The following is a 17906-nucleotide window of genomic DNA, read 5'->3' on the forward strand; positions in this document are numbered from 1 at the left end:
TGGCCGCCGCAAATGGCCAGCCGGGGGTCTGACCTCGGTGCCCACGCCTGCGGAGGCCTGGCCCTCGTCAGTCTGCTCGGCAGCGGCTGCCTGTTCTCGCACCGCGTCTGGTTTCCCACCAGGGGTCTGCCTCTTGGAACAGACTGTCTGCTACCAGCCCTGGTCCAGACCCAGAGGCTGCTGGCCTCGGTCAAGGTTGGACTCCCCCAGGAGACACCAAAACGTGTGTCCGCACTTCTAGTCATGAGGGGAGATGGCAAGAAAGGTCACTTTCTCTCTTCCTCCATCACAGCCAGGTTTCCCCGCGGCAAAGAGCCGTAGTTATGCACAACTACCACTGAGATTGAATTTCAGCCCCTTGGTTGCCTGGCCCCGCCTGGCTGGACTCAAGCCCCATGTGAAGCTGAGCAGGCACTTGTGGGGACAGGCTGGATGCATGCCCCCGTGCTGAGGCTGCCCTGGGGGAGGCGGGATATCCTTCGGCTCGGGCTTGCAAGGCCTGACGGGGGCAGAGGGAGCCTAGGGCTGCCTGGCGCTGCCCGGATCTGCCCCAAGGCCAGATCCCCCCTCTCCACCGGAGGACTCGGTCCTAAAATGGTCCATGGTCCATAGAGGACATTCAGTTAATATTTATTTAATGAAATGAATAAACGGGGGTCTCTCCCTCCCCAGACTCTGTCAGGCACCTATTCTGTCCTCTCCAGACTCACATCCCTGCCTGGGTCATTTCTCTTACTAAAGGACCCTCCCACCCACCACCCCCAGGTGTTCCTGTCCTGTCTCTACAGGAGATGGGCGTCCAGGGAGGGGCCCGAATTCTACCTTTAGATCCTCAAGGATTCAGGGAGCAGTTTTTTGTGAGCTTCTCGAAAGCCCTTTGGAACCAAGTCTACGGCACTGGGCGTAGAATCCAGGCAGTGGTGACTGGGGCAGCTGGGGCATCAGCAGAGGGCAGTCCAGATTCCAGCACAGGAAGGAGGGACTTGGGTGCAGTCTAAATGCAAGGACAGACACCTGTCCTGAGGCTGATTTGCATTGCAGGCACCCCACGTTACTGGGGATATTTTGGGGGTGCTGCTGGAGATGATGGGGATCAACCCCTCCCCCCCCCCAACAAGCTATCCCTGGTGCCACCACTGGTGTCCAGGAGAAGGAATCCAGGCATCTGGCTGTCCTGCCCACGGTCCGTGCCAGGGGCTCTGCTTCTAGTCCTGGGAGGGAGGGGGGAAGAGAGAGGGAGGAGCAGAGAGAGCCTGGGAAAGCAGAGGAAAGAGGAGGCCCTGGAGACGGGGAGGGGGCATCATTGGTATTCCGAGGAGTCCCCCACGGCTGGGCAGCACTCGAGGCCCACCCCCTGGCACCAGGCTGCACATTCATCAGCCACAGCCCCGCTCAGGGGGCCCTGTGGGCTCCCGGCAACGCCGGGGGTTCGCACATTGGTTGGCATGACCTGTATGTCCACGCACCGTGCTGTCGCTCCCCCACAGCCCGTCTACAGAGCCCCTGACTTGCCCGGCTTAACCCACGAGTCTGCGGTCTAACCTCCGTCCCTCCAGCTGCAAAGTCAGCCCCTCCTCCGCGCAGGCGGTGGGAGCACCCCGTAGACGGGACCCAATCAGAGCTTCCGACAGGGAGGTGGCCTTGGTCGTGGTCGTTTGCACCTCTTCCTGCCTCCGAATGAGCGCCCCTCCCCCTTTTACGCTCCCGTCATCCTTTCCCTTACTGTGCAGGTCTGAGTCCCTCCTCCTCGCCCCTTGCCCGCGGGAAGTCCCGCCGGCAGTCTAACGCCCATCCCTCCCGCTGCAACATCCTGCTCCAGCTCCGCGAGCCCTCCCTCCCCGCCCCTCTGCCCTCCCCCCCCCCCCCCAAGTCCCCGGCCTCTCCTCCCCAGAACCATGTCCTACTTCGCACGTCCTTGCTCTCGCTGCCGCCGCCGCCGGGAACGGACGCAGAGGAAGCAGCGGGTCGCGTGACCTGCCCGAGCCCCCCGCGTCCCCGGCCAGGGGGCGGGGGCGGCCCCGGGGAGGGGAGGGGAGGGGCGGGACGGGGGCGGGGGGAAGAAAGGGGGTTTTGTGCGGCGCCCGGCGGCCCGGCGCCCTCTCCCGAGCGCCCTGCGGGCCCGGCCTCTCCTCGCGCCCGCGCAGTCCCCGCCGCAGTCGGCTGCAGCCGCAGGACCGAGCGTGGACCCGGAGGAGAGCCCGGAGGAGGCGGCAAACTTGGCGGTGCCGCACCCTAGCCCCGGCCCTCGGCCGCCTGCCGGTAGGTGAGCGCGAGCGCAGCCGGGCCGCCCGGACCCTGGAGGGGAGGCGGCGGGTCCGCGCCCCCAGCCCCGCTGCCCTTGCCTCCCGAGGCTCCGGCGCCCCCGGCCCGCTGACCCCGCCGCCCCCCCCCGCCCCCACCCCCCACCGAGGTCCGCCGCGGGCCAGCCCCCGAGCGCCCGCTGCCAGCCCCAGCCCTGCGGCCCGCGGCCACCCGAGTCTGATGGGAACGCCCCCCCTCCCCGGGTCCCCGCCGCCTCCCTACTGCGCGCCCCGCTGCCAGCGCCCCCGCCCAGATTTCCGACCTTGTCCGGGGCGGGCGGGCGGCGGGAGGAGCCGGGAAGCGGCCCTCCTTCTGGGGGCCCCCCTCCCCAGAGCCGTAGCTGGGGGTCCGGGCGCCCGCCGGAGCTGGTGTCCCAACTCTGCCACTTACTTGCTGTGTGACCTTGGACAAGTTAGTTGACCTCCCTGAACCTGGGGTTCCTCATCGGTGTAACAGCATTTTTCTCAAAGTTAAGGCTGTGCACCGGAAACCTTTTTAAGAGGCCTGGCTCAGGTGGACGGAATTCTGTTTACCACTCCTGCTTTCCTTTCTAGCACTGCCTTGGGCTGGGGGACCCCCCCCCCCCGTCCTTTCACGTCCCTCTCCACTTGGAATAGCTCTGCCCACGTGCTTCCAGTGGGACCAAGAGATTTGCCATCAGTTTTGTTAGTGCTGTTAGTATCTGCGTGACTTCTATTCCAGATAACGGCAGTGAGGTCAAGGGACACTGTTACCCACAGACCCCCCCCCCCACTGCCCCCCACACCCCCCGGAGCATTACCAGCGGTGTGTTTTCGTGTCTGACTTAGCACCATCCACCTTTCAGATTCTGAACTAGGAGCAGCTGCGGTGGTTGGGCAGTGATGTTCCTAACAGTGTCTGTCACTCGCTGCTTATGTGACTTCTCTAGCTGGTCCCGCGGGGCCTGCGAACGCCCGGCCGCCGTTGTGCACTCGGGTTGCTGCTCACACCGTGGCTAAGGGGACAGTTCGGAGCTTCCCTCCTGCTGACCCCGCTGAGAACTGGAACCTAGTTCCTATGGGGCCGACCTTGGACTGCTAGCGGGGGGCAGGGGGGTCAGCACCCCCTCACCACTCAGCACGGAGGTGGTGGGTGTTGGGCGTGTGTACCCGTGGGCGCGCACACACACACACACACACACACACACACAGGCTGGTCTTGGGAAACTCAAGGCAAGGGCCGAAATCCCAGAGCTGGAGCAGGAAAGAATGAGCTGGAGAGAGGGATGGTGTGGCACGAGGGGAAGGGACAGGAAGACGGCTGAGCTCTCAGGGACAGAAACAGAGGACAGCAGAGGGGGTGCAGAGGCCAATGCCCGCACCGAGGCTGGCGCCCGAAGAGGGGATAGCTAAGTTTTCTCAGGACTCCTAGCTGCACAGGATGGGGCTGAAGCCCAAGCTTGGGGGGGATTGGCAGTGGGGTGGGGACAGTGCAGAGGTCGCCAGTTGTGACGACCACAGAATCCAGGCCTCTCTGGTCAGTGACCCCTGTTCCCGGAGGTGGGCGTGGGCTCACCTCCATAGTCCGGGGTGGCCAGGTCTTTATCGGTCTCAGACCTTCTCCCTCTGTCCCCTCACCTTCAAAACAGAGGTGAGAGGGGGGTCCAGGATGCCGGTCCCAGAGTGGCTCCAGATATATGGGTTTCTGGGCCACCTGTCAGAGAGCTGGGACCCGGTCTGTGAGCAGTTCTGGCTCCAGCCCAGAGAGAGGGGAGGGAAGGCGCCGGAAAGGGGCCTGGCCCGGGGCCTGGCCCACTCAGATGGATGGCGAACCGTCTGCCCAGCACCCGGCAGGCACTGGCTGCTCACGCCAAACGGTCTGCCCTCATCCCCAGAAAGCAGTCCTCCCAAGTGCTCCCGCGCCCAGAGCTGGTCTCCGCGTCCTCTGATCTGGCCCCATCGAGAGAGACCCTGGACATCTGGCTCCTCTCACTCCTTCCCCAAGTCTGACTGTGAGGAAATGAAGCCCACCGTAGTGGCAGAAATGGAGGTTACAGTGATGGTGGGGGGGCTTTGAGATTCCCTGGGGGGATCTGGGGGAGACATTTCCCAGCAGCTCAGGCTCAGGAAGGGGGAGACATGCGTGAGGGCAGAGCCTGAGAGGGCACAGAAGATGAAGGCTGAACAATGGGCCTGGAGTGGGAATGAGCCTGGTCGGTAGGAAGTCTTGCCTGGAGTCTAACCTGCATCCCTCCTGCTGCAGGTCGACCTACCCCATGGCGGGGTCTTCAAGCTCTCCTAAGTGTAGCCCGGCCCTTAAGGGTGACGTTGGACACTAGCCCTGCAGCCTTCACTCCTGGAGGCTCATTGGGCTGGTACCTGACTTGGCCTGGCTGGGGACTCGGGGTCAGCCCCGTCCCTCTCTGCCTCTCTGGGTTCCATTTCTCAATGTCACCCCCCCCCCCATCCCTCCATTATGAGAGTGTAAATGCTTTGAGATCTTCGGAGGAATATTCCGGGTTCTCACAGTGTCTGATAGCCAAGAGAGCAAGAGGGAGATGGCCCCTCCCATTTATTCTCACCCTCCCTTAGCCCACCCCCCAGCCTGGGACTGGGCGGGGGGAAGGGAGAGGCTGGATGGAAGCCAGACTGGCAGAGACAGGGGCTTTGTCCCAGCTGGTTTCTGAGCCAGGGGATCCGGTGGGAAAGCCCGTGCCAGGCAGAAAGGAAGGCTGGGAAGAAGAAGAAGGGAGAAGGCAGCCAAGGAGGCGGTGGAGGGTGCTAGGAGTAAAGAGAAGAGTTTCCTTATAAGTAACGGTGGGGTAGGGAGAGGTCAAGGAGGGGTTGGGCTAGAGAGAAGTTGTGCAATGCCCAGGGTCAGTCGAGGAGGCCCTCCTGGAAGAGGCCAGGGGGGTGTGGTGCTCAGGGAGGAAGGGACAGGAAGGGAATGTTGGAGGGGTGCTGGGGCAGGAGGAGGCTCTGGGTTCGAGGAAGGAGTCTGGCACTGGGAAAAGCAGAGGGAATTGTTAAGTATAACAGCACCCACCACTCCTGCTGGGAGCATTTAGTGAGCTCCTGCTGTATGCCTGCCGCTGTGCATCTGTACAGGGGTCCTAGGGTGGAAAGCACATAGCCTCCTTACACCCTGCGAGGTGGTTATGATGCTGCTCTTTTACAAGGAAGAAAACAAAGACCCCGAGAGCTTAAGGAACTTGCAGCAAGTTGACTAGCGCCCAGGTCTTGGTTCGGAGCAGGAATCCCTGGTGGGGAGACAGGATCAGAAACGAGGGTGTTAACAGTGAGGTGGGGACGCTGGGCTTCTTGGGCCAGGATATGCGTGCTCGGGTGCCGGGGGAAGTCCTTCTTGAAGTCTAACCCCATCTCTCCTCCTCAAGTCCCTCCAGCAGCCTGAGCATGGCCCCACTGTTCCTGCCCCTGCTGATAGCCCTGGCCCTGGCCCCGGGCCCCACGGCCTCAGCTGATGCCCTGGAAGGGGACAGCTCAGGTAAGCGACCCCACTCAGGGTCACTGTCTCTGTCTCCTCCATCTCCCCTATGGAAGGGAATGGCCTCGCTTTTTGTCCCACCAAACCGTTCCAGCCTTGGGGGACCCAGGGAGGAGATAGGATTGGGGGGGGGGGCACTGTGGGGAAAGGTCTGGCCTGGGACACTTGGAGGTAAGGAAGGGATGAGCTGTGGGCTCTGGGGAGGGGAGGGGGGGGGACCCTTCGGACCCAGGCGCTGAGTCCCAGCCGGCCCCGCCCGCCCACCCGCAGAGGACCGGGCCTTCCGCGTGCGCATCTCGGGCGACGCGCCGCTGCAGGGCGTGCTGGGCGGCGCCCTCACCATCCCGTGCCACGTTCACTACCTGCGGCCGCCGCCGGGCCGCCGGGCCGTGCTGGGCTCCCCGCGGGTCAAGTGGACCTTCCTGTCCGGGGGCCGGGAGGCCGAGGTGCTGGTGGCGCGGGGGCTGCGCGTCAAGGTGAGCGAGGCCTACCGGTTCCGCGTGGCGCTGCCCGCCTACCCGGCGTCACTCACCGACGTCTCCCTGGCGCTGAGCGAGCTGCGGCCCAACGACTCTGGCATCTACCGCTGCGAGGTCCAGCACGGCATAGACGACAGCAGCGACGCCGTGGAGGTCAAGGTCAAAGGTGAGGGGCAGGACGGAGGGAGGTTCCTGGGGGGAGGGGAGGGCAGGACCGCCCCCCCCCGCCCCCCCCAGCCCACAGTCTGAGGGGGAAGCAAACACACGTGGAAGGCACAGACTGAACTGGAAAAGGAGTGCGTAGACACGGGCCTCTGTCACCTCCTTTCTGTCTTCAGGTGGAGGAAATCCTGCCCAGTCTAACTTGAGCCCCTCGTGCTGTAGAGTGAGCACGATGTGGACTTCCCCCCTTGTGTCCAGGGGAGTGGCAAGGAGGGCGAGGGGAGGCCAGTGTGGGGGTGACCCACGCCTCACGGCTCCTGTCTGCCCCTCAGGGGTCGTCTTTCTCTACCGGGAGGGCTCTGCCCGCTACGCTTTCTCCTTCGCCCGGGCCCAGGAGGCCTGTGCCCGCATCGGAGCCCGCATCGCCACCCCGGAGCAGCTCTACGCCGCCTACCTCGGGGGCTATGAGCAGTGCGATGCTGGCTGGCTGTCCGACCAGACCGTGAGGTGGGCTGGGGCTGTGGACCGGGGGCTTCTAGTTGTGTCTGGGGTGGCGGGTGGCTCGGTCTCTGCGGGGGGCTGCCCACTGCCTCGGGCCAGCCGCACGGCGCTCCCTGCCTCCTGGGAAGGAGGGAGGTGAGGACCCTGCCCTGGGGGGTGTCCCTGCAGAACTGGGAAGACAGCTGGCTACCTTGAGGGCAGTGTGGTTCGGCGGGGGGGGGGGGGGGGGCATCCCTGGATGGCTCCCTGGTGAAGGCATCTGTACTTGCTCCCAGGTATCCCATCCAGACCCCACGGGAGGCCTGTTATGGAGACATGGATGGCTTCCCTGGGGTCCGGAACTATGGCGTGGTGGACCCGGATGACCTCTATGATGTCTACTGCTACGCTGAAGACCTAAATGGTGATTGGGGGTGAGGCGTTCCCAGGCCTGAGCCCGTTCTCCGGTGCTGCCTGTAGGTCCTTCAGGGGCCTGTGCTGGACCCGTCGTCCCTCGTGTGTTCACTCGGGCATCCAGGGGGGTTGTTTCCAAAGAAACAACCGGTGTCCCTCCCGCCAAACACAGTCATGGACGCAAGTCCATGGCCAAGGCCTCCACCAGGTGGGACGAGACTGAGTTTGAGTTTGACTCTGCAGCCACCCGCTGTGTATGTCTCTGCCTCTTAGCATCTCTGGGCCTCGCTTACCTTCTCTGCGGAATGAGGACGTCGAGCCGGGCTCCTCTGAGTAATAACATCTCTGCTGAGGCCCTACCCGAACTTTGACCTTGAAATAGGACGTTTGACTCCATGTCACAGATGAGGAGACTGAGGCCCAGAGAAGCCCGCCTAGGGTCTCTGCGGGAGCCCAGGGTCAAAGGGGCTCCCAACTTCCTGGTGACCCGGCCCCCTCTTCCCTACCAGGAGAGCTGTTCCTGGGCGCCCCTCCAGACAAGCTGACGCTGGAGGAGGCACGGGCATACTGCCGCGAGCGGGGTGCAGAGATCGCTACCACGGGCCAGCTGTATGCAGCCTGGGATGGCGGCCTGGACCGCTGCAGCCCCGGCTGGCTGGCCGATGGCAGCGTGCGCTACCCCATCGTCACGCCCAGCCAGCGCTGCGGTGGGGGCCTGCCTGGCGTCAAGACTCTCTTCCTCTTCCCCAACCAGACCGGCTTCCCCAACAAGTACAGCCGCTTCAACGTCTACTGCTTCCGAGGTGAGCCACCCCCCTGCAGATGCCACGCCCACCCTCTCTCTGTGGGTCAGACAGCCTTGAGCCCCCTGGTCCCACCCAGCTCTGTCCGGGTTTGCTCAGGTCTTTGCCGCTCGCCTGGAGGAGGCTGGGCACCGAGGGTCCTCATTCTGGTTGTGCCCTCTGGCTTGGGTTGTGTGGCCCCGGGGAGCGCCTGTCTCTCCAGGGTCAAAGCTGCCTCTTCCCTACCGCGCGGCTGGATAGGTTTCCTTTTCTGGTCAGCGCATGAGTGGAGAGAGATGATGGACATTCTCTGAATCCAACGAATGGTCTGTTCCAGTTAACCTGATGCCCTCAAGAGCCCTCACGGGGTGGGGGTGGGGGTGGGGAATTCCAGAACCTTCAGCTTGAGGGTGTCAGATCTGTAACCACTGAGTATTGATGGACAGACATAATTCCCCCCCACAGGAAGCAGGTCCTCAAGGACAGTTGGGGGGCAGAGATGGCTTCCTGATCACATCTTATATTGGGGGCTGAAGGGAAGGCAGTGCCTGGGACCCCCAGAGGCACCCCCAGTGACTGACAATCAGGGAGGCAGTGCCATGGGGTGCGTGGGTCCTGGCCTGAAGTGTGAGCCCGCAGGACTGCGACAAGGGCCGGAGGCAAAAATGAAGGGAGGATACACAGCCTCTCCCTTCAGGGAGCTCCTACTCTGAAGGGAGAAGGCCTGCTTCTGCCCTGGGAGCCCCCAGTCTGAGGGAGGACAACACACCTTGCTCCCAGCACGAAGAGAGACTAAGAGAAAAGCATTACTTCTATTGGACAGATCTCCAAGTATCTTCAGCCTGGGGCTAGGGAGCGGTGGGGAAGTGGAGTCTAGAGGAAGGCAGGTCCCTGTGGAAAGGCCAACCGAAAGGCGGATGATGATTATAGTAATTATGAACATGTCTATACACTGATCTCACGCCAAGCACTGTTCCAGGAAGCCACAGAAAGAGGGGCTGGATGGAGAGGTTGGGAACAGGTGGAGGACAGAGGCAGGCAAGGACACAGGTTTGCTTGTCTGGCATGAGCGAGGCTCACTGGAGCAGGTGACGCGGGGAGGGGAGGGGCAGGACATGCTGTGCTTGCACTGTCTGGCTAAGCACAGACAGCCCTCGGGGCTTTTCTTAGCCCAGTTCCGCGGCCGCTTCATTGGTTTTCTGATCTTGGCCCTCTTCTCCAAAGACGAGGTAATCCATTCGAAAGCTCCTGTTGTTGGAAGGGAGCAGCTTTTGGAAGGATGGGGCGACCACTTCCTTTGCCCTCTTGCCCCGATGCTGAGACCCTCGGGTGGTGACTGTTGAATGTCCTTCCTGCACTCCAGCCATCAGCTCTCCTGGGTGATGCCCCCTGGCCCCTTCCATTTCAAAAGTCTCAGGAGCCCTGGGAGCCCTCACACCTTGCTCCCAAGGTGTCCCAAGGTCCTGAGGCCACCTGTCCTTCCTTCTGCCTCCGTGTCCTTTCTCAAGGGAATCTCTCTCCCCTGAGCCTTTCCTGACCACTGTATCTAAAGTAGTACTTCCCACCGTTCTGTTTCCTTATTCTACCCAAGTGTTCTTTATATGGTAACGTTATATGTGTGTTTGTTTATTACGTAGCTAAGTTATAAACTCCCTTAGGGCAGGAGGCTTGGTGCTTTTTTCTCTACTGTATCCTCAGTGCCCAGAAGAATGCTTGGCATGACACAGAGTGGGCACTTGATTAATGCCTGAGGAACAAGTGATAAAGTCCTGCAGTGCTTCCTGGGTCTTCATGGGTCCTCCACAGGAAAGATGAGTGAGAACTGGGAGAATTTCGTGGTCTCTGAGTCTAACCCAGAGCCCTCGAGTTCAGGCTGTGACTGGGTGCAAAGCCACCTGTTTAACCTCCCACTGACACTTTCCTCTTCACAGACTCTGGCCAGCCCTCCACCACGCCTGAGGCCTCTGACCCAGCCTCTGACGGGCTGGAGGCCATTGTCACAGTGACAGAGACCCTAGAGGAGCTCCAGCTGCCGCGGGAAGCTGTGGAGAGCGAGTCCCGGGGAGCCATCTACTCCGTCCCCATTGTGGAGGATGGGGGAGGTGCAAGGTCCCCTCCAGAAGACCCGGCGGAGGCCCCTAGGACCCTCCTCGGTAACTGGAGTCCCTTAGTAAGAGAAGCGGGGGTGAAGCCGCCTGTCCTGGGCTTACGGCCTCCTGACGGCCCTGACCCTTCTCAGCGTCTCGGTGATGCAGGGCATCTCCCCAGTACGCTCCCACCCCTTGCCTTTCCGGCACATTCTACTCCAAACTCTCTGGGTCTGGGAAGCAGGGTGCGCCCTCCTTTGTTCCCTCCTCCTCCTTGCCTACCCAAAATAGACTAGAGAATTTTAAGACAAGGAGAGGGAGACACGGTGACGATGTTTTTGTGCCGGGCTAATGACAGTTCAGCTCAAGTTGAAGGTCTTCTGGTGGCAGCAGAGGCAGCCTCCTCCTGGCCTCCCCCCTCCCCCTCACCCGCTGCGGGCCTCCCTTCCCATTCCCCCTCCCCAGCCCCGCCTTTCTTCCCCTCAGTTTCCGTCTTCCGTTCGGCCGGTGCTGTCCCTGGTGCTGAACCACCTATGCTTTGTCTAGAATTCGAAAGCCAATCCATCGTCCCTCCCCTGGGGTCCTCAGAAGAGGAAGGCAAGGCTTTGGAGGAAGAAGATGAAGAGGAGGAAGAGGAGGAGGCAGAGGAGGAGGCCCTGTGGGCCTGGCCCAGCGAGCTCAGCAGCCCAGACCCAGAGGCCTCTCTCCCCACTGAGCCAACCCCAAAGGAGTCACTCTTGCATGCCTCCCCACCACCAGCGAGGCCAGTCCTACAGCCTGGTGCCTCACCACCTCCCGATGGAGAGCCAGAGGCTCCCAGGCCTCCAAGGGTCCTTGGGCCACCCACTGAGACTCTGCCCACTCCCACGAATGGGAAACTGGCCTCCCCACCACCTCCCACTCCGGTTGGGGAGAGAGAGGTGGGGGAGGAGGAGGCCGGGGGTCCTGAGCTGTCTGGGGTCCCTCGAGGAGAGAGTGAGGAGACAGGGAGCTCTGAGGATACCCCTGCCCTGTTTCCAGCCACACGGGCCCCTGAGGGTGCCAGGGAACTGGAGGCCCCCTCTGAAGAGAATTCTGGAAGAACTGTCCCAGCAGGGACCTCAGTGCGGGTTCAGCCAGTGCTGCCCACTGACAGCGCCAGCCAAGGTGGAGTGGCCGTGGCCCCCTCATCAGGTAACTTCGCCCAAGGCTCAACCTCCCTCTTCCTCCTCCTCCCCTTTCTCCCCCTGAAGCTCTGGGTCACATGACCCATGATCCTTTAACCGCCATTGCCCCAGCCTCTCCTGTCCTTCGTCTTCATTCTCCTGTACACCTCTGCCTGTGGGTTTCCAACCTTGGACACGAGCTCTCTGATTTCTCACCTCACGACCCCCAGTGCCATGGCCCTACCCCGTGACTCCAGCCCCACCACTGACCACCTGGGACTCCTTCCTGCCCTTGGCTTTCCACTGGTGACTTACTGGCCCCACAGAGCACCCTCCTTCCTCTTGTGATAGGGGTTCCTGGGTCCCTATTCTACTCTTCGGGGCTCAGGCCCCTCCCCTACTGTCCCCTTCCTTCCCCTTCAGACACCCCACTGATGTCAGGGAGGCCTGGGGTCAGCTGCTGGGGTCTAGGAGAGCCCTTACCCCCACAGAGCCTTAAGCGACTACTTCTGTGAAGTATTTTTCGACTGTTTCATGGAAAACAAGCCTTGGAAATAAATCTCTATTAAACCACTTTATAACCAAAACTCTGGCACCCTCTGTCTGCACCCCAGCTGTCTGCCCTTTTCATTCCCTGGATTTGTGTTGGAGGCAGCTCTCTGATGCTTCCCTTTGTGCTATGTCTCTCCCTCGCTCGCCCGTGTCCCTTGCTCTCCATGCCTCTCTGCCTCCTCCTTTTCATCCTCAGCCAGCGCCTTTTCCTGCCCTCCTGTCTAACATCGCTCCCTGTTCCCTCGTGCTCCCCTTAGCTCTCCTCTGCCTTTCTTCCCGGCTGCTGAGAGTCCAAAGCTGAAGTCGCTGTCCATTGGTCTATGGGTTGTCCCTCACTCCTGATGGGGAGAAACCCCCACCAGCCTGAATGTGGGGGGGTGGGGGGGTGGGGGGGTGTGCGTGCGTGCGCACACGCGCGCGCGCACACACACACGTGCTTGTATTCATTTCTGATCCATCTCGATGGCTGCCATCTAGAGCCACACATACAGACTCGTGATAGAGAAAGTCCATCTCAGCACAGAGGCCCAAACTGGCATCCAGGCACCCCAGCCCCCCGTCGGCACAACTCAGCAGGGGGACGGCATCTAACAAGCATCCCCCTGCCCACAGCCTCCCCCTTCTTCACTAACCCCTGCACTAAAGCCCACCTTACCCTTAGGAAGGATGGTCTCACCCTCCCTGAACCAAAGGATCTCCAAGTCCCTAATGCTGGCGAAGACACAAATCAGGAGGCGAGGAAGAAGGAACGTAGAGGTGGGGGGAGGAGTGGGGAGTTAGATTCTGGGGTCCGAGAGCCGCCCTACCCATTCAGGGAAGGCTGAGCTTCCCAGTGGGGATCCCTGGAGACGCCTGGGATCCGCCCAGTCCCAGGACCGACAGCCCTTCCTGCATGGTCCAGGGCTGGCTAGGGGCCCCTGCATCACACCCAGGCTCCCCCATTTCAACTATTGGCTCCCTGCCCAGCTGGCCTTGGAGTTCAGTGCCGCGTGGGTTAGGAGGGGGTCTGGTGGGAAGAGAAGCATCAGTGGAAGTCTCTGCAGGACCTTAGTTACCCCACCTGGTGGGTGAGGGAGGTCCTCTGGCCCTGCTGTTACAGCAGGAGTGAAGAACTCTGTGGTTGTGTGTAGCAGTTGGCCCCAAGAAGGGGGAGGAAGGAAGAGTAGAAAGTTCCTTCAAGAGGAGTTCCTTTGCCCCCACGCTGTCGGTCCTGGTTCAGGGGAGGGACCTCTGGCCTGGGGTGGACAACCAGGGACCGAGTGTAGAAGTCTCTGTTCCCCAGGGCTGGCTGGCTGAACGCAGAGGTGCAGGCAAGAGGTGAGGAACAGAAGGGGCTGCAGGACTCCTGCCCTCCGCGGGGCCTGGTGCTAAATAAAACACCTCCCCTCCCCCTTTGCCCAGGGAGCTGGTGCTACCAGCCTGGAAGAAACTGTTGGCAGGAGGAGAGGTGACAGGGTGGTGGTGCTGGAACAGCTGATTCATTTCACCCCAAACAGCGAGGTCATCCCAGCAAAATTCTTGGAATCGACTCCAGCGTCTCCTCCCCCTACCTCTGCTCTCACCCCCACCAGGCGGAGGGAAGCACAGTGGGCCTCGCCCTTGGCTGCTGGGGGTATGGCGTGGTCAGAAGAGTCCCGCCCAGGGGTGGTTTTACCTCCCAAGCTGAGAGCCCAGCCCTGCACTGTCAGTCTGTGGGGCCATCTTCCTCTTCCTGGACCAGAAGGAGTGGAATCTGCCCCGTCCAGCACCCACGCCTGGTCTAGGGCAGCCGCCTCCCACCCCGGGACCCAGAGGGAGAGAGTCCTGAGGAGAAGGCAGGAGACCCAGCCAGACAACAGATTGCAGGCCTTCAGGGCAGCGTGTCAGTCTAAGAGGACTGCCTGGAGGAGAGAGTGCCAGAAGGGGCAGAGATGGATTGGGGAGGGGGGTAGGCTGACTGGCCTGCAGAGGGGGCCTGGGGAGGGGATTGGTTCTTCACTATCAGCTTCTGGGATTGTTGACTCCACCCAGGGAGTAAGAGGGAGAGCTAGCCCCCCACCCCCACCCCAATTTCGGGTCCCAGAAGCAGTCAAGGGCAGGCCACCCCTCACTGTTGCCGAGGCGATCCTCCTCTCCTCCCGCTTCATCCAGCCCCCACCGAAACCACACAAAACTGTGCAGGGACCCGGCACAAAGACAAGGCGGTGGGGAACCAAGCTCCAGGCCCAGAGAGGTAGAGTGACCTGTCCAATGTCAGTCGGCAGAGCCAGGAGCCAGATAAGAGTCCGGGTCTCACGACTGACAGCCCAGCATCTTTCCCTTCAGTGGGGTTGGGTCCTGAGGGCCTTTCTGGCCACTTTCGCCCAGCCCCTGTTAGCCTGGGCCCACGCCAGGGGACACCGCAATGGCCAGCACGGGGCTGAGTCGACCCCGAAGTGGCAGGTGGTGAGGGGGGTCAGGGTGGGAGAGAAACCGGAACTGAGGGCTGGGCTGACTTCAAGATGCTGTGATAGCTCTCAGGACAAGGGGGTTGGGGCCGTGGACGTGCCGAACCCTCTCCTGGGGGGCTCAGGCTGCAGAGTTGTGCTCCCCTGCTCCGCCCACCTCACTTCTCTCCCCTCTCAGGTGACTGTGTCCCCAGCCCCTGCCGCAATGGTGGCACATGCTTGGAGGAGGAGGAGGGGGTCCGCTGCCTGTGTTTGCCTGGCTATGGGGGGGACCTGTGTGATGTTGGTGAGTGTGGTGAGCGGCAGGGGTGGGGGCGGATCTGGAGCCTGGCCCCTGCCACAATGTGCTCGCTCTGGAGCCGGGAGGGAGGGCACGGGCCTTGTCCTGAATCTCCATTTTAGGCAGATCACACAACCTCTCCGAGCCCTACCAATTTCCTCATCTGTCAAGTGGACCAGAAATGCCTTTCTGGAGCGGCCCCTGTGGGAGGGGTGCTCGGTTCCAGCCAGTTCTCTCCTGGGAAGAGAGGAGGGCACGGCCCTTCTCCGGGGTGGAGGACTGGGGGGACCCAGGCTGGGGCCGCAGCCCTCACCCTGGCAGTCCCTGTGGCCCAGAGGAGGAAGCCATCAAGGCCCCCTGCACAGGGCCCCTCCTGGCTCCCCCTCTCCCCTCATGCCCTCCTGGCTCCTTGGCACCTTAGTCCCGCCCCCCCGAGTCCCCTCCAGGGGACCCGGCCCTTCTGGCCTCAGTGGCCCACCCTTCTGCGCCCCAGGCCTCCGCTTCTGCAGTCCGGGCTGGGACGCCTTCCAGGGCGCCTGCTACAAGCACTTTTCTACCCGGAGGAGCTGGGAGGAGGCCGAGACCCAGTGCCGGATGTACGGCGCGCACCTGGCCAGCATCAGCACGCCCGAGGAGCAGAACTTCATCAATAGTGGGCTGGGGACGGGGCTGGAGGGGACCCTCGTCACCTGCTCTCTCGCACTCACCCATTAACTCATCATGAATCATGCGTGAGTGTGTTAATTAATTAACTCCCTTACTCATTAACTCAGGTACCCATTATTTGGTTTACTTCATCCATGCATCCATTCATTCATTCCCTTTTCTGTCCTCGCTCCCTCCACACGTGGGTAGGGGGGCTTCAGGCCGAGAGGGCTGGGGTTGGCGCGGGGAGTACACCTGCATCGGCCAGACTGCACCCCCCCCACCCCCACCCTCCTTCTGCGGGTCCCGACTCTGACCTCAATGAAAGCCTCTGCTCTTTCCCCAGAGTTTCCCCTTCCTGGCCCTGGTGACACTTCTCTTCTCCCCAACCCCTCCGCCCTCCCCTGCCTTCTACCCGTCCGCGGGCAGATGGGCCGATGGGAAAGCAGGGAAGCGCGGGGTGGGTCTGGCGGGAAGGAGTCGCGCGCGCGGGCCGCCGGTAACGGGGAGCGGCGCCACCTGCTGGCAGCGGGGCTCACTGCGCACCTTCGTCCGCCCGCGCTTCCTCCGCAGGTCGATACCGCGAGTACCAGTGGATCGGGCTCAACGACCGGACCATCGAAGGCGACTTCCTGTGGTCAGATGGCGTCCCTCTGGTGAGAGGCTCCGGCCGCCCCTCTAGCTGGCTCGGTCGCTTCTTCCAAGCACTTCTGCCCTCCACCTCCAGTGACCCCATCCCTCCCCCTCCTTTTTCTGGCCCTTTCTCCGCTCTTCTCCCCGGGCCCCGCCTCCCTTCCGTGCGCTTCTCTCTCTTCCAGTCTGGCTCTCGTTACCCCTCCCCGCCGAAGCCCGCGACCTGTCCTTTCTCCTCCTGGACCCCTACACCCCATCCCCCTGTCTCCTCTCTCCTAGTGCTACCCCCCCCCGCCCCCCCCCCCCCCCCCCCGCCTTCTGCTCAGGCCTTCTAGGTCCATCCCTCTCCCCCTCCCCCCGCTGCGGTGCGGGAGCCCTCACCGCCTGCCCCACCCCGTCCCCCCAGCTCTATGAGAACTGGAACCCTGGGCAGCCTGACAGCTACTTCCTGTCCGGGGAGAACTGTGTGGTCATGGTGTGGCACGATCAGGGACAATGGAGTGATGTGCCCTGCAACTACCACCTGTCCTACACCTGCAAGATGGGTCTGGGTGAGGCCGGGCAAGGGGGAGGAGGGGGCGCCAGGGGGATCCGTCGCTGCTGGGTGTATAGAAGGAGGGGGCGGCGCGCCTGGGTGGCTCAGTCGTTGGACAGGCCCCTGACTCTTAATTTCCGCTCAGGGTTGGTGAGTTCCAGCCCCGCAGGGGGCTCCAAGCTGACAGTGGGGGAACCTGCTTGGGATTCCCTCTCTCCCTCTCTTTCTGCCCCTCCCCTGCACTCTCTAAATAAATACATAAATCAACTCAAAGTTAAAAGGAGGGGGCAAAGCTACAGAGGAGTCAGAAACGTGTCCCAGGCCATGGGCAAGGGGACGTCTAACAAACGAGGTGGTCCACCAGGAATCTCTGCTCTTGTTTGCATCCCCCTGTGGCCCACCCCCTCCTCCTCCTCCTGCCGACTCTGGGGGCTGTCACCCGCAGAGCCGGGCTCCCAGATCTTGACTGTGTCCCCCCTGCAGTGTCCTGCGGGCCTCCGCCAGAGCTGCCCCTGGCTCAAGTGTTTGGCCGCCCACGACGGCGCTATGAAGTCGACACCGTGCTTCGTTACCGGTGCCGCGAGGGGCTGACCCAGCGCAACCAGCCCCTGATCCGCTGCCAGGAGGATGGCCGCTGGGAGCCCCCCCAGATCTCCTGTGTGCCCCGCAGGCCCGTGAGTGCCAGGGGGATGCAGGTGGGGGGCACTAGCCAACAGTAGCCCTGGGCTCTAGTCCTAGCTCTGCCAGTCACTGGCTGTGTGACCTTGGAGTAATCACTGCCCGTCTGTGAGGCAAAGAGGAGGAGCTCGGCTGGACGCCCTGGGGTCCCTTTCAGCGCTGATGTCTGAGAACAGTGGCCGAGCCAAGATGAGTGCTTTAACCGGGGCTCAGGGAGCAGTAACACCCGGGGCGCGGGCTCTGAGAAGAGACGAGGAGGAGGGGCCCAGGGGAGAGCGTGAGTGTGCGTGTCTTTCCCAGGCTCGAGCTCTGCACCTGGCGAAGGCCCCAGGACATCAGGGGAGGCTACTGGGACGCTGGAAGGACCTTTTGGCCCCGCCTTCCAGTCCCTCTCCAGGCCCCTAGGGAGCAAGGCCTTACCCGGCACTGCCCTCTCCCATCACCGGTTGACCACTTGGGAGGGTGCAGCTGCCCTCCAGGCGGCTCAAGCCCTCAAGGGGTTTGTGGGAAGCACCTGGGCGGCTCCAGCCTAGACTAGACCCTCTCCCCCCTGCCTTGGCTCAGGTTCTCCCCTCAGGGCCTCGGGGAAGGCCCCTAAGTGCCTCAGCTGCCCCTCTCCTTGCCATCCCCTGGGGGGGGGGGCACGTTGCCCACCGTCGGGCTTCCCAGGGGACTGGGCTTGCAGGATGGGGTACCTGCCAAACCAGCAGGAAATAAAGCTGCATTTCAGCACAAGCAAGGTTGATGTTTCTGTGTGAGAGAGAGAAAAAGGAAAGTGGGGTGGGGCTGGGCCTCCCAGGATAAACAGCCCTTCTGTGTTTATTAACTTCCGGAGGTCAGAG

At 62.4% G+C, this 17906-nt stretch overlaps 1 protein-coding gene across 9 annotated transcripts; it reads left to right on the top strand.

Annotated features, from left to right (window-relative positions):
- The first annotated feature begins 1890 nt into the window (after nucleotides 1-1890).
- On the top strand, nucleotides 1891-17795 carry BCAN (brevican). 9 transcript variants are annotated; one of them, XM_027048676.2, is made up of 15 exons: nucleotides 1891-2259; nucleotides 4157-4273; nucleotides 5657-5766; nucleotides 6037-6411; nucleotides 6740-6914; nucleotides 7184-7311; nucleotides 7811-8104; nucleotides 10015-10236; nucleotides 10717-11343; nucleotides 14472-14579; nucleotides 15067-15225; nucleotides 15792-15874; nucleotides 16258-16402; nucleotides 16870-17060; nucleotides 17365-17795. In XM_027048676.2, the coding sequence occupies exons 3-15, from the start codon at nucleotides 5676-5678 to the stop codon at nucleotides 17467-17469; spliced, it is 2703 nt and encodes a 900-aa protein (XP_026904477.2). In that variant the 5' UTR covers nucleotides 1891-2259; nucleotides 4157-4273; nucleotides 5657-5675; the 3' UTR covers nucleotides 17470-17795. The 9 variants fall into 9 exon arrangements, 8 of the variants coding, with proteins under 8 accessions (XP_026904477.2, XP_053065207.1, XP_026904479.2 ...); XM_053209232.1 differs by having other exon boundaries at nucleotides 4161-4273; XM_027048678.2 differs by lacking the exon at nucleotides 4157-4273 and adding an exon at nucleotides 5441-5564.
- The last annotated feature ends 111 nt before the right edge of the window (nucleotides 17796-17906 follow it).

This window comes from Acinonyx jubatus, chromosome E4 (genome assembly GCF_027475565.1).
Source record: "Acinonyx jubatus isolate Ajub_Pintada_27869175 chromosome E4, VMU_Ajub_asm_v1.0, whole genome shotgun sequence".
In the NCBI taxonomy this organism is placed as follows: Eukaryota; Metazoa; Chordata; class Mammalia; order Carnivora; family Felidae; genus Acinonyx; species Acinonyx jubatus.

What these genes read in the sequence shown, in the direction of transcription:
- BCAN (XM_053209230.1), top strand. Translation starts at nt 5,129, where the DNA reads ATGCCCAGGGTCAGTCGAGGAGGCCCTCCTGGAAGAGGCCAGGGGGGT. An exon ending in CGTGGAGGTCAAGGTCAAAG is followed by an intron (nt 6,412 to 6,739) that starts GTGAGGGGCAGG and finishes TCTGCCCCTCAG; the next exon opens with GGGTCGTCTTTCTCTACCGG. An exon ending in CCTGTGTGCCCCGCAGGCCC is followed by an intron (nt 17,061 to 17,364) that starts GTGAGTGCCAGG and finishes TGTCTTTCCCAG; the next exon opens with GCTCGAGCTCTGCACCTGGC.